The 12,904-nt window shown below is 36.7% G+C and overlaps 1 protein-coding gene across 1 annotated transcript; it reads left to right on the top strand.

Annotated features, from left to right (window-relative positions):
• Positions 1-501: 501 nt before the first annotated feature.
• LOC111899847 (extensin-2) lies at positions 502-2,658 on the top strand. The gene has a single exon (XM_052768619.1). It carries the CDS (start codon positions 548-550, stop codon positions 2,363-2,365), a length of 1,818 nt encoding a protein of 605 aa, XP_052624579.1. The 5' UTR covers positions 502-547; the 3' UTR covers positions 2,366-2,658.
• The last annotated feature ends 10,246 nt before the right edge of the window (positions 2,659-12,904 follow it).

Raw genomic sequence — 12,904 nt, 5'->3', positions numbered from 1 at the left:
ACGTGGGAAGTGGGAACCCATTAATTCCCATTTTCGGAAAAAATGTGCTTCTATGATTGAATACTAGATTTGGATTTCCAAATGTATACGGAGACTTTCTGAATAAAACAAAAAGATAAAATATGATGAAATTCATTTTTGTTTAAAATACATTTACTTATTTACTCATCTTATGATGTGCAGAAACTTATAATGAGCTGTTTATTGTACAGTATGTTACCATCGTCAATTGGGTGAATTTTTTCCGTAAATGTAGATCTATAACTATTGCTTGCTTATGTATTTGCGAAATATTAATTAAAAAGACATGTATAAAAAAGCTCTAGCACACAAATTAAAATATATAAAATCAATCTAATATATCAGACGAAACTAAGTGGGGGGTTTCCTATTAATCTATAAAAAAAAATAATAATAAATTAGCAATACTATGACAACCTGTTTTATATATTAAAAATATATACGACGTCTATAAAAAGGTTCAAATCAAACCATTTTAGCACAACAAAACAAGTCTTAATCTTGTAAAGGAAGAGGGTATCTTAATATGGGAAGCCTTGGGGTGTTGAGGCGTTGGCCTCAACTAGTTTATGCTTTTGCTTTCTTCTTGTTAGCCACAATTATCATTGCTGATAAACCTTATGCTTACAATTCACCATTGCCCAAAAATTTTAAAGTGACACCACCGGTGAAGGATCCATGGAAAAAATCACCTTATGTTTACAAGTCTCCACCACCGGTGAAAAAAACATGGCCGCATCTACCTTATCTTCACAAATCTCCTCCCCCTTCATATATCTACAAGTCTCCACCACCACCTAGCTACATTTACAAATCTCCACCACCTCCTCCTAAGTACATTTACAAGTCTCCACCACCACCTAGGTACATTTACAAGTCTCCACCACCTCCATATGTTTATAAATCTCCACCACCACCTTCTCCATCACCACCACCTCCATATGTCTACAAGTCTCCGCCACCACCACCACCATCCCCACCTCCTCCTTATATCTACAAGTCTCCTCCGCCACCATCACCATCACCACCACCTCCATATGTATACAAGTCTCCACCTCCTCCATCACCTTCTCCACCACCTCCTTATGTTTACAAGTCTCCACCTCCTCCATCACCATCTCCACCACCTCCATATGTTTACAAGTCTCCACCTCCTCCATCACCATCTCCTCCACCTCCATATGTGTACAAGTCCCCACCTCCACCATCACCATCTCCTCCACCTCCATACATTTACAAATCTCCACCTCCTCCATCACCATCTCCACCACCTCCTTATGTGTACAAGTCTCCACCTCCTCCATCACCATCTCCACCACCTCCATATGTATATAAGTCTCCACCCCCACCATCACCATCTCCACCACCTCCATACGTTTACAAATCTCCACCACCGCCATCACCATCTCCTCCACCTCCATACATTTACAAATCTCCGCCTCCTCCGTCACCATCTCCACCACCTCCTTATGTGTATAAGTCTCCGCCACCACCATCACCATCTCCTCCACCACCATATGTTTACAAGTCTCCACCTCCTCCATCACCATCTCCACCACCTCCTTACGTCTACAAGTCTCCGCCTCCACCATCACCATCACCACCACCTCCTTACGTCTACAAGTCTCCGCCTCCACCATCACCATCACCACCACCTCCTTACGTCTACAAGTCTCCGCCTCCACCATCACCATCACCACCACCTCCTTACGTCTACAAGTCTCCGCCTCCACCATCACCATCACCACCACCTCCTTACGTCTACAAGTCTCCGCCCCCACCATCACCATCTCCACCACCTCCATACGTTTACAAATCCCCACCACCACCATCACCATCTCCTCCACCTCCATACGTTTACAAATCTCCTCCTCCTCCTTCACCATCTCCACCACCTCCTTATGTGTATAAGTCTCCGCCACCACCATCACCATCTCCTCCACCTCCATATGTTTACAAGTCTCCACCTCCTCCATCACCATCTCCACCACCTCCATATGTTTACAAGTCCCCACCTCCTCCATCACCATCTCCACCACCTCCTTATGTGTACAAGTCTCCACCTTCACCATCACCATCACCACCACCTCCTTACGTCTACAAGTCTCCTCCCCCACCATCACCATCTCCGCGTCCTATTTATGTCTACAAATCTCCTCCTCCACCATCACCATCCCCACCACCTCCATACAGCTACAAATCACCCCCACCACCATCACCATCTCATCCCCATCCATACATTTACAAGTCTCCTCCCCTACCATCACATTTACTCCCACGTCCGTATTACTATAAATCACCACCCCCACCGTCAAAGTCTCCCGGAACACCAAAGCATTATTAAAGCACAAAGTTTTTAAACGAACCAGAATGAGACTCATTGCATTATCAAATCTGAATTTGTCTTCTTTATTTGTTTATCTTATTCTTATTCAAATGTATTCGTGAATCAGCATGGTCCCAACATGCAATGACTATTGGGCCTTGCTTATTTATGTTCTACAAGTCGTTTCTGTTTATTCTTTGTATTAATTATGAAAACAAATGTTTCATAGTTATATGTTTCCTTTTCACATGATAAGGTTACTTGTTTAATCGAATCTGTAGTTTGATAAATATTTGAATTGTCTTCTTTTATATTGCTTTTTTCCTTTTGGATGAGACATTTATACATGTTTTTCCTTTTATAATAATTTAGTTAAATATGTTGTAATAATTCTACATAGTCACAGTAAACTCTTTTCATCATTGATTTTTAATTGTAAATAATGATAGTTTTTTGCTTGAAAATAAAGATTAGCAAAGATAACAATGTTGTTGTTATTCCTACTGTTAATATTTATGAAAACTTTTAACATAAAATTTTTAAGGGCTTAACTCCAAATGCTCACAATTTTTTTTCATAGTAATAACATAAGATTAACGTGCATGCATGTACCTTAAACTATTATGATAACTATCTCTTTGCAGTAGAAAGGTGGCATTGACTTACTAATCATGTCTTTGCATATAAACAAAATAAATGAATAAACCAAAGCCTTACTGGCAGTCGCAAACTCTTGTCGAATTTCTTTTTGACTTTTTTGAAGGAACATCTTTGACCTTTTCCATTGTCGCCACAATCACGTCCTCCTACATACACGTAATACGAAACAAAACAAGAAAAGAGCAACAAGATTGCTGGTGGAAATGTTGGGAGGGGTAATGTGAGGGTTTCGTTTCTTTTCTTTTATTTTTTTATTATTATTTTATTTTGGTAAAAATTGGGTTATTTTATTATAAAATATTTCTAAATAGAGTAGCTTGAGGATTTAGAATTTGAGACTGATTTATAATAATAGGCTTGTTTTTGAAATTGATCTCACATTTTCATCCAAGATGGTTTAAATGTTACTAATGTGCTATTTAACCATTTAAATTGCATCTTATTTTTATTTGCATTCTAACAAAACAAAACAATTGTTATTTATATGAATATTATATTTTATGTACAAAAATTCCTTTTATAAGAGTATATAGTAAAAATTTAAGAATAAACTTTAAGTAATTATATACTTAAAAAAATTAAAACATACATATATAAAGAACAAAAAATATATAATTTTATGCATTAATTATCAATTATAAACATCATAAAAACAAGAGTAAATTACTGAAATCGTCCCTATGGTTTGATCAAAATTACACGTTTGGTCCCTAATCTTTTTTTTGCACTCGGATCATCCCTATGGTTCGATTTTGTTGCGTTTTTCATCCCTATGGTTTGGTCAAAATTGCACATTTAGTCCCTACATTTATATATATAAGGGACGAAAAACGCAACAAAATCAGACCATAGGGACGATCCGAGTGCAAAAATAATATTAGGGACCAAACATGTAATTTTTACCAAACCATAGGACGATTTCAGTAAGTTACTCTAAAAACAATTGTCATTATTATCTGAAAATCTAAAAAAATTGGTTGCATGTGGTTTACTTCTTGTTGCTTAAACTCTATTTTCTTTTTTGTCAATTTTAAAATGTATTCATTGTAATAAAAAACATAAATCACGGTAATTAGTGCTAGCCGTTTACTCACTTCAAGCGGTGGGTGTGAATAGTTTTTTTCATAAATTATTTTCTAGAGGCGATTAGTTATTGTACGCAAATAGTTTAAAAAAGAAAATATTGTTATGAATTAAAAATACTTGTACATTCGACTTTTTATATGAATGTACATTTTTTTATTACAAACCCGATTAAATCTTCGTTTTTCAGTATAATTATGATTTATGTTGTTTTTGCTACAACAGATGAGTAATGGATAAACCGACGCCTAGGTGGAGACCCTTAATTGGTCTAGGCGGTGGACTGAGATCAACTGACTAATTGATTCCTAGACGGAGATTCTTAAATTTATTTATTAAAAAGCTATTCAAATATTTAAATATTCTAATAAAATAAATATATGGAATTTTGAGATTTTGGATGCAATATTTAAAATTTTGAAATTTTAAATTTAAAAATAAAAACTTTAGACTATTAAATAAGGGTTGATAGTTTAATCCAAGAGTACTACCATGAAAAAAGGTTTCTACATACTTTCTTGCAATTAGACGATAAAAATAGAAAAGAAAGTAAGATGCTATAATAACCAATTTTATAAAAGTGCCTTGTTTTTTTTTGTTTATTATAACATAGTACTTTCAAGTTTTTCGATTAACACATACTTTTCACATCAAAAGTATGTTATTATTTCTTGCAGTTAGCCATAATAAAAAAATGAAAGTAAGATGCTAACATAAACAGTTAACTGAAAGTACATTGGTATAATTTGCAATTAGCTAAAACCAAGATGTTGTGAAAATAAGATGAATCGTTATCAAGCAAATGGAAAAAATAACAAAAAATACAAAGAATACCAACATATTTTGATCTCGCTACTAATTTGGTAATGTACTTTAACTTTTACCCATTATAGCAACATACTTCAATCATTTTACTAATTACACAAACGCCACATAATTTTTCCCTATAAACACAACCAAATACACAGTAAAGAATCACATGCAACCAAACACATAGCCATTAAAGGTATAATATTACAATAAAAAGAAGTATACTGCTATTTCTTGAAATTATTTAGAAAAAAACATAAAATGAAATTCAATGGAGTAAAATATGTACCTTAGTTCTTTCATCATTTGTTTCAATAGTTGCTAATAATGATGGTATTAAACAAGAGAGTGAACCATAGGACTACATAATTTCCTTAACATAACCTTCACTCGAAACCAAGTTCTTCTTATCAGAACTTGGTTTTACAAAAAAAAAAAAAAAAAAAAAAAACAACGTCCTTAGAAGAGGCACCTATCAAAATGCAGGAAATGGTTATTATTAACTTGTCTTAAACAAAATATTTTTAAAAAATGTTAAATTTTAGAGCTGGTAGTTAGATGCTACAATGCTAAATGCAAGATACAACAATGCACTTTGATTTGTTTGTCTAATCTAACATCATACTTTCAGTTACAGTTCTTAATGTTTTCAAAATTTAATTTTTTTTCCCTATTAAACCATTGTACTTCTAAAATACAAATAAGAAAAGAAAAGAAAAAAAATTAGAATTAGAAATAAAAGTTAGATGTTATAATAAGTAAAAAAATGAAGTACATTTCTATTCTTGCATTTACATCAATCAGAAGGTAAATGCAAGATATAGCAACGTACTTCCATTTGTTTGTCTCATATAACATCATACCTTAATTAAAAATTGTTAACTTTAAAAAAAATCCCATGTAACAAATAGACTATTGTCTACTGAAGCTACAAAGACAGAAAACGAAAAAAAAATCACGAAAAATCATGGAAAAAGGCCACCTACATTGTTTCTTTATCTTGGCCATGACCACCATTCCAATATGAAGAAGCTGAGCCTGTTTTATCAGAATTTTCCTTGGATGATGTAAACTGCCATTTTTTACGCTGCATTCTGGGAGTATAAATGTGAATCAGATATATCCAACTCAGCTTTAACAATAATTTGTGTATTCAAATGCTAAAATCACAATTACACCCTTTCAGTTTTGACTATTCTTTACTATTTGGCACAACCATAAGTTTTAATTTCCAAGGAAACTTCATAATATTTTGTGTGCTCAAGTGTTAAATTTTTTAGGAATGATATTAAACAAATAATGAAAAGAAAAAACAAAAAACCATCATACTACAATGTTAATAATGGTGTTTAAAAAGGATATTACATTCGTCTATACAAATCAGGGAAGATTGGGTGTAACGTCCCAAAAATACTGATTAAAATTTTCATTTTAATTAAGTCAAAACCATTCATACATTATCCCAGAAGACGATCAAAGTAAAAGTATTCTCAAATTATCATAGTAAAATCATAAACAATCATTACAAAATAAATCTTCAGGGGATGCAGTGCGATCAAGCAAGACTCTTCTTTTTAAAACTGGAAGTACCTGAAAATGTTTAAACCACAAAACCGTAAGCATAAAATTTAGTGAGTTCTCCCTAAAATACCACATACAACATATATATTGCACTACGTAGCTGTGTCGGGTCCATATCAACCCCGAGTTCATAATGACTCTATATAACATCATGTAGTTGTGTTGGGTCCGTAAGAACCCCCATTTCCAAATCAACCCTGAGTTTATAATGACTCCATATAACACCATTTAGCTATCTCGGGTCTGTAAGAACCCCCATTTCCAAATCAACCCCGAGTCCATAATGACTCTCTACATCACCAACCACTTTGTCAGAAGGATCCTCGTCGATGGAGGATCCTTGGTCAACATCATACTCCTAGACACATTGAAAAGAATGAACATCCTGGAGCCTGAGATAGCTGCAAGACCCTCAGTGTTGATCGGATTCAGCGGTGAAACCAAGCACACCATCGGCGAAATAAAGCTACCAATCTATATAGAGGGGGTAAATTTTGTACAACGTTTTTGTGTCATTGATACATTATCCTCTTATAATGTCATTCTAAGTAGACCATGGATCCACAAAATGAAGGTCGTTCCATCGACATATCATCAATACGTAAAGATGCCCACCCCATGGGGGACAGTGAAGATTATAAGAGACCAATAAGAATCTAAGGAATGCTACAAGAATTCGATGAAATCCTCAAAAATACCACGACAAACATAGCAACTAAGGCAGGGGGCACGATACATGCTAGAAGCAAGAAAGCATGATATAAAAGAAGTGCCCCTGAACCTTGTGGATCGTGAAGCCAAAGTCCTCATAGGATCCTCAATGCCTGACAAGTTGAACATGATCTCATAAAGTTCCTCAAGGCTAGAAGCAAGACGTTTACATGGAAGCATGAGAACATGCCAGGTATTGACATAAGCATAATAACCCATAAACTTAACATTGACCCATCTTTCAGGCCGATACACCAAAAGAGAAGGAAATTTGCACCAGAAAGAAACCAAGTTATACAAGAGGAAGTAGAAAAACTTCTCAAAATGGCATGATCAAGGAGGTGAAATTCCTAAGATGGCTAGCTAATGTGGTCGTGGTAAAAAAGAAGAACGGTAAATGGAGAGTATGTGTTGATTACACGGATCTTAAAAAGGCTTGTCCCAAGGATCCTTTCCCTCTACCACACATCGACTCCATCATATATGAAACGACAAGTCATGAATTACAAACATTCATGGACACATCAACAACATTCTAACAGATCCAGATGGAACCGTCTGACCAAGAAGACACAACATTTACAACTCTAATAGGTATCTATTGTTACACTGCCATGCCATTTGGTCTTAAAAATGCAGGTACGACGTACCAAAGACTGATCAACAAGATGTTCAAAGAGAAATGGGGGGGGGACAAGATGGAAGTCTACATCGATGACATGGTGGTCAACTCCAAAAAAGTTGAGGATCACCTCAAGGATCTCGAAGAAGCCTTTGACATCCTGGACCAATATAACATGAAGTTGAATCCCTCCAAGTGCCACTTTGGGATGAGATCGGGTAAGTTCATGGGATACATGGTGACCAAAAGAGGAATCGAGGCAAGCCCAGAGAAAATCAAGGTCATCCTTGATCTAAGATCACCATCTGTGATAAAAGATATTTAGAGACTAATAAGAAGAGTGGCATCCCTGAACAGGTTTATCTCAAGATCCTTAGAAAGATGCAAGCCTTTCTACGACATATTGAAGAAAAACAAAAGATTCGAGTCGACCCAGGAACACGAGGATGCTTTCTAAAAGCTTAAAAGATAACTACTCCTTCTTTACCTCTCGGTATCCTCAAATGCGGTAAGCACATTATTAGATAAGGATCTCAATGGGGACCAAGATCCCATATATTATGTAAGTAAAAGTCTCATGGATCCTGAGACCAGGTATTCCCACCTTGAAAAACTTATACTTGCATTAGTAACAACTTCTACTAAATTAAGACATTATTTCGAAACACACCCTATAACTATGAGAACTAACTACCCAATTAAGAATGTTATGAGAAAAATGTCAGGAAGAATGGCAAAGTGGTCCGTGAAGTTAAGCACACACTACATAAATTACGAACCAAGATCCGCCATAAAGTCCCATGTATTCGCAGATTTTGTAGCTGACTTTAGTGATGACCTAAATGTCGAAGTCGAAGTAGAAGCCAAAAAACTTCTAGAATAAGAGAACATGGGAAGATGGACGTTTTTCACAGATGGAGCATCAAACTAAAGAGGAACTGGCTTGGGGATCATACTAGAATCGCCACAGGGGGGCATCCTACCCCAAGCAATCAGCTGTGAGTTCAATGCAACCAACAACAAAGCAGAATACAAGGCACTAATCATGGGGCTGCAACTAGCGAAAGATCTTCAAATCAAGGATCTTTAGGTATTTATCGATTCTTTATTATTAACTAACCATTTTAATGGATCGTATGCAGTAAAAGGATAGAAGCTAGTGTTATATATCCAGATCCTCAATAACTTGGCCTCGGAATTCGAAACATTTAGCCTAAACTAGGTTCCTATAGAAGACAATGCTGAAGCAGACGCTTTGGCCAATCTAGGATTTTACCTAAGGATCCCGCCAGAAACCAGGATCTCTATAACCCACATATTGATCCTGGCAATTGAGGATCCTGCCAAGAAACTGAAGGATCCCGACAATCACATGGAAACTACTAACATCGCCACAATCAAAGATCCCGATTCGACAATTCAGCATCAGGATCCCAACATCAAGGATCCCTCTCTAGCTTCAGGATCCTGGATCCAACCCATTATGGAATACCTCCATAATGGCACGATCCTTAAGGAAGAGAAAAACAAAAGGGCATTCAGAACAAGGATTTCAAGGTTTGTTATAATCCAAGGTAAGTTATACAAAAAATCTTTAGCAGGTCCATACCTTAGGTTCCTAGAAGATCATGAAGCTGCAGAGGTCCTAAAGGATATACACGAAGGAGACTGCGGCAACCACACTGGGGGCATATCCTTATGCGCCAAAGTGTTGAGGACGGGATACTACTGGCCAACCATGAAGAAAGATTCCTTCCTTCATGCCTAGAAATGTGATGCTTGTCAAAGACATATCAACATCCTACATCAACCAACAGAACCTCTACATCCCATCATCTCCCCTTGGCCATTTATGAAATGGGGGATGGATATAGTGGGTAAACTGCTAGTAGCCCCTAGAGGAAAGGTCTTCATGCTAGTGATGACTAACTACTTCTCAAAATGGATAGAAGTTGAAGCCTACGTCCAAGTAAGGGACAAAGAGGTAGTTTCCTTCATCAAACGTAACATATTGACCAGGTTCGGGATCCCTGCAGAAATTATATGCGACAATGGATCCCAATTCATAAGCAAAAGGACAAGGGACTTTTACATAAGTTGGGGAATCAAGATGGTGATGTCTACTCCTGCCCACCCTCAAGCCAACGGCCAAGCATAATCCAACAATAAAATTATAGTCAACAACTTGAAGAAAAAGGTTGGATGAGAAAAAAAGAAGATGGGCAGAAGAACTTCCTTTTGTACTATGGGTAGACAGGACCACTTCCAGGTAGCTATAGGCCAAAACCCGTACTCATTAGTGTTTCGAACGAAAGAAATGATTCCCACTGAAGTGGTGATCCCAATAGAAAGATACCTACTTCAAAACCAAGAGGACAACAATAGGATCTTGGCCCAGGATCTTGACACTATAGATGAACTTAGGGATTTTGCCAAAATTCATATTGCTGCTCATCAACAGAGGATCACCAAGGCGTACAATAAAAATATAAAAGTCAGAAGATTACAGATATGAGACTTGGTACTAAGAAAAACATTCCAAAATACCAAGGATCCTAGTGTAGGTAAACTGGCACCTAAATGGGAAGGGCAGCAGGAAAGGGGCATATTGGTTGGCCACCCTAGATGTAAATATTCTGCCAAAATCCTAGAATGTTATACATATTAACGCCTAATTCATGTAAGTAATATTATTTGTTTCGCAACACACTCGAGGTACACATGTTATTTACCTTTTATCCTTCATTTTTCATTATTTATTCCCTTCAAATATCATTACTAACTTAAGCACCGGAGGGGCATTAGCTAGGCTAACATCCAACCCTAGCTAACATTTGTTGCACACATGGACTGAAGGATCTTGACACTTTGGGATCTTCACCTCTAAGGATCCTGACGCTTACGGATCCTGACGCTTAAGGATCCTGAACTCTAAGGATCCTAACACTTAAGGATCCAAACACTTAAGGATCCCGATACTTAAGGATCCTGACACTTAAGGATCCTAACCTCTAAGGATCTTATCATATGAATGTTTAAGGATCATGATATTCAAAGGACCACTATCACATAACAGTCCCATGACTGCAAACATCCTCCAATTCACAATATGAATCTCCCAAGAATAGAGACTGATCATCTCTCCTACGAATAAGCGTACTTAATCCCCTATAAGTTTTAAAGAGTTAATTACCTATTTCACACGAGTTAAGGTTTATACACCTCGCTTGGACGCACGTTATCTGACTATGGGATGTGAATAAGGGGATCATTTTACGCTTTAGTGACCTGGAAACCCTCTAATTTTTGGAACATAAGTTAAGATCCTAAATTTTAAATCTAAGGTTAATAACATTTACATGTTATCTTAAGTTGGGATCTTCCCTAGAAAACTCCTAATGTTTATAACATTAACATGTTATCTCATGTTAGGATCTCCCCCCCCCCCCCACCCAAAAAAAAACGTAAGGCTTATAACATTTTTATGTTATCATACAGTTTGGGATTTTCCCCAGTAATTCATTAAGGTTTGTAACATTAATGTGTTACTTTGAATTGGGATTTTCCCCAGAAACTTGCTATAAATTCATAACATTAGCATGTTACCCGAAGATGGGACACTCCCCACAAAGTAAACTAGATTTATAGCATCATCATACAAATACTTTCCTTAAGTTGAAGATAGTTTTAATAAGGGATCTTTCCTGAAGTTTGCTAAGATAAAGTCAAATAAGGATCCTTCCCAACCGACTTCTAAAGCAAAGATCCTTTCGCATGATAGCATCAGTATGATACGAAGTTAGGGAAGTCATAACTTCAAATTTTTCCTAAGATCACCAGGTTTCATTTATCCTTATTTTTGAAAAACTTTAAAACTTTTTCTAACTAAAGTCTGAGGATCCCAAACTTTTGAAGATCCTAGACGAATATTATTCGATTATCAAACCACCAATCTTTAAGTTGACTTTAAAAGGTTACTTATTGAAGATGGTTTGTTACTTACGGAAAGAGTTTTACCTTGAGACTTTTTACAGGAACCAAGTTTTTCAAGATCTTATTTATTTAAGGATCCTAGTACCATAACAGTCATGCAGGATAACCAAGAAAAAAATATGAAAGAGAAATACAACCATTGCATTAAAAAGGGTTGCATACCAACCCAACAAAAAGTTAATTGTTTTACATTGCAGGAGAAACAAAAAACTACTTAAACTAATTTCTTGCATGCCTAGACCTTAACATGGTCATCATTGGCCGCATCCTTCTCCTTCTCCTCCTTTACAAGATTCGACCCAGGATCCTTAGTAGCAGTGACAGGCTTACCAGTTATTTTGGCTAGTACCTCGCGCCATCCAACTACATTCCAAGATCCTGAGTTCTCAAGATCCTCCGCCAGCTTAATCTTGGCCTCCCAAATAGCCACCACAACACTTGAGTTTACATCAACGATAACCCCATCGATCTCTAGGATGTGCTCCTCCTCCTTCCCAACTTTCTGTTTGCTTAACAACTCCACCCTCCGAAGAAGATTCTCGTTGGTTTTCTTCCAGAACTTCTCTTGCTCCTTTAGAGCATGTTCAGCTCTTTCAGCACGGATCCTAAGATCAGTGGCGAACTGAGAAACATGAGCGAAGACCTAAAAGAAGCACAACATCAGTGAAGGTAAAGGAAAGAACAAGTAAAAAGCTAAGTATATAAGTAAATTAACTTACAGACTGAGAAAAGGAAGTCAATTTCACAAGAGAATCTTCAATGTTGAGGTTCTCAAGGCACATATCTGTAGCCTCAGAGGTCTTTATCGTTCGAGATCCCAAAGTCTTCACAGTCAGATTAAGTGGAGTCTTTTTTGAAGGAAGGAAAGTAGAAGCCTTTTCCTGCTTGGCCGTAATTAAGTCGATGGTCATGTCATCTTCAATGTCCCCCAAAGCGAAACGAGCACCGGATCGAGTGGTCTTGGAACCTATATAAATGTGAAGATCCCTCTAAGATCAAAGATCATAAAACCAACTGGAAGAAGAGATGAGGAATTATAGTTGGATTAGGTGTCTAAGCCCATAATTATAATTGGTATGTACTTAACCCGAGAGTAG

This window comes from Lactuca sativa, chromosome 2, assembly GCF_002870075.4.
Source record: "Lactuca sativa cultivar Salinas chromosome 2, Lsat_Salinas_v11, whole genome shotgun sequence".
Lineage (NCBI taxonomy): Eukaryota > Viridiplantae > Streptophyta > Magnoliopsida > Asterales > Asteraceae > Lactuca > Lactuca sativa.
The sequence above is the reverse complement of the archived record's forward strand: the minus strand, read 5'-3'. Positions and strand labels throughout refer to the sequence as shown.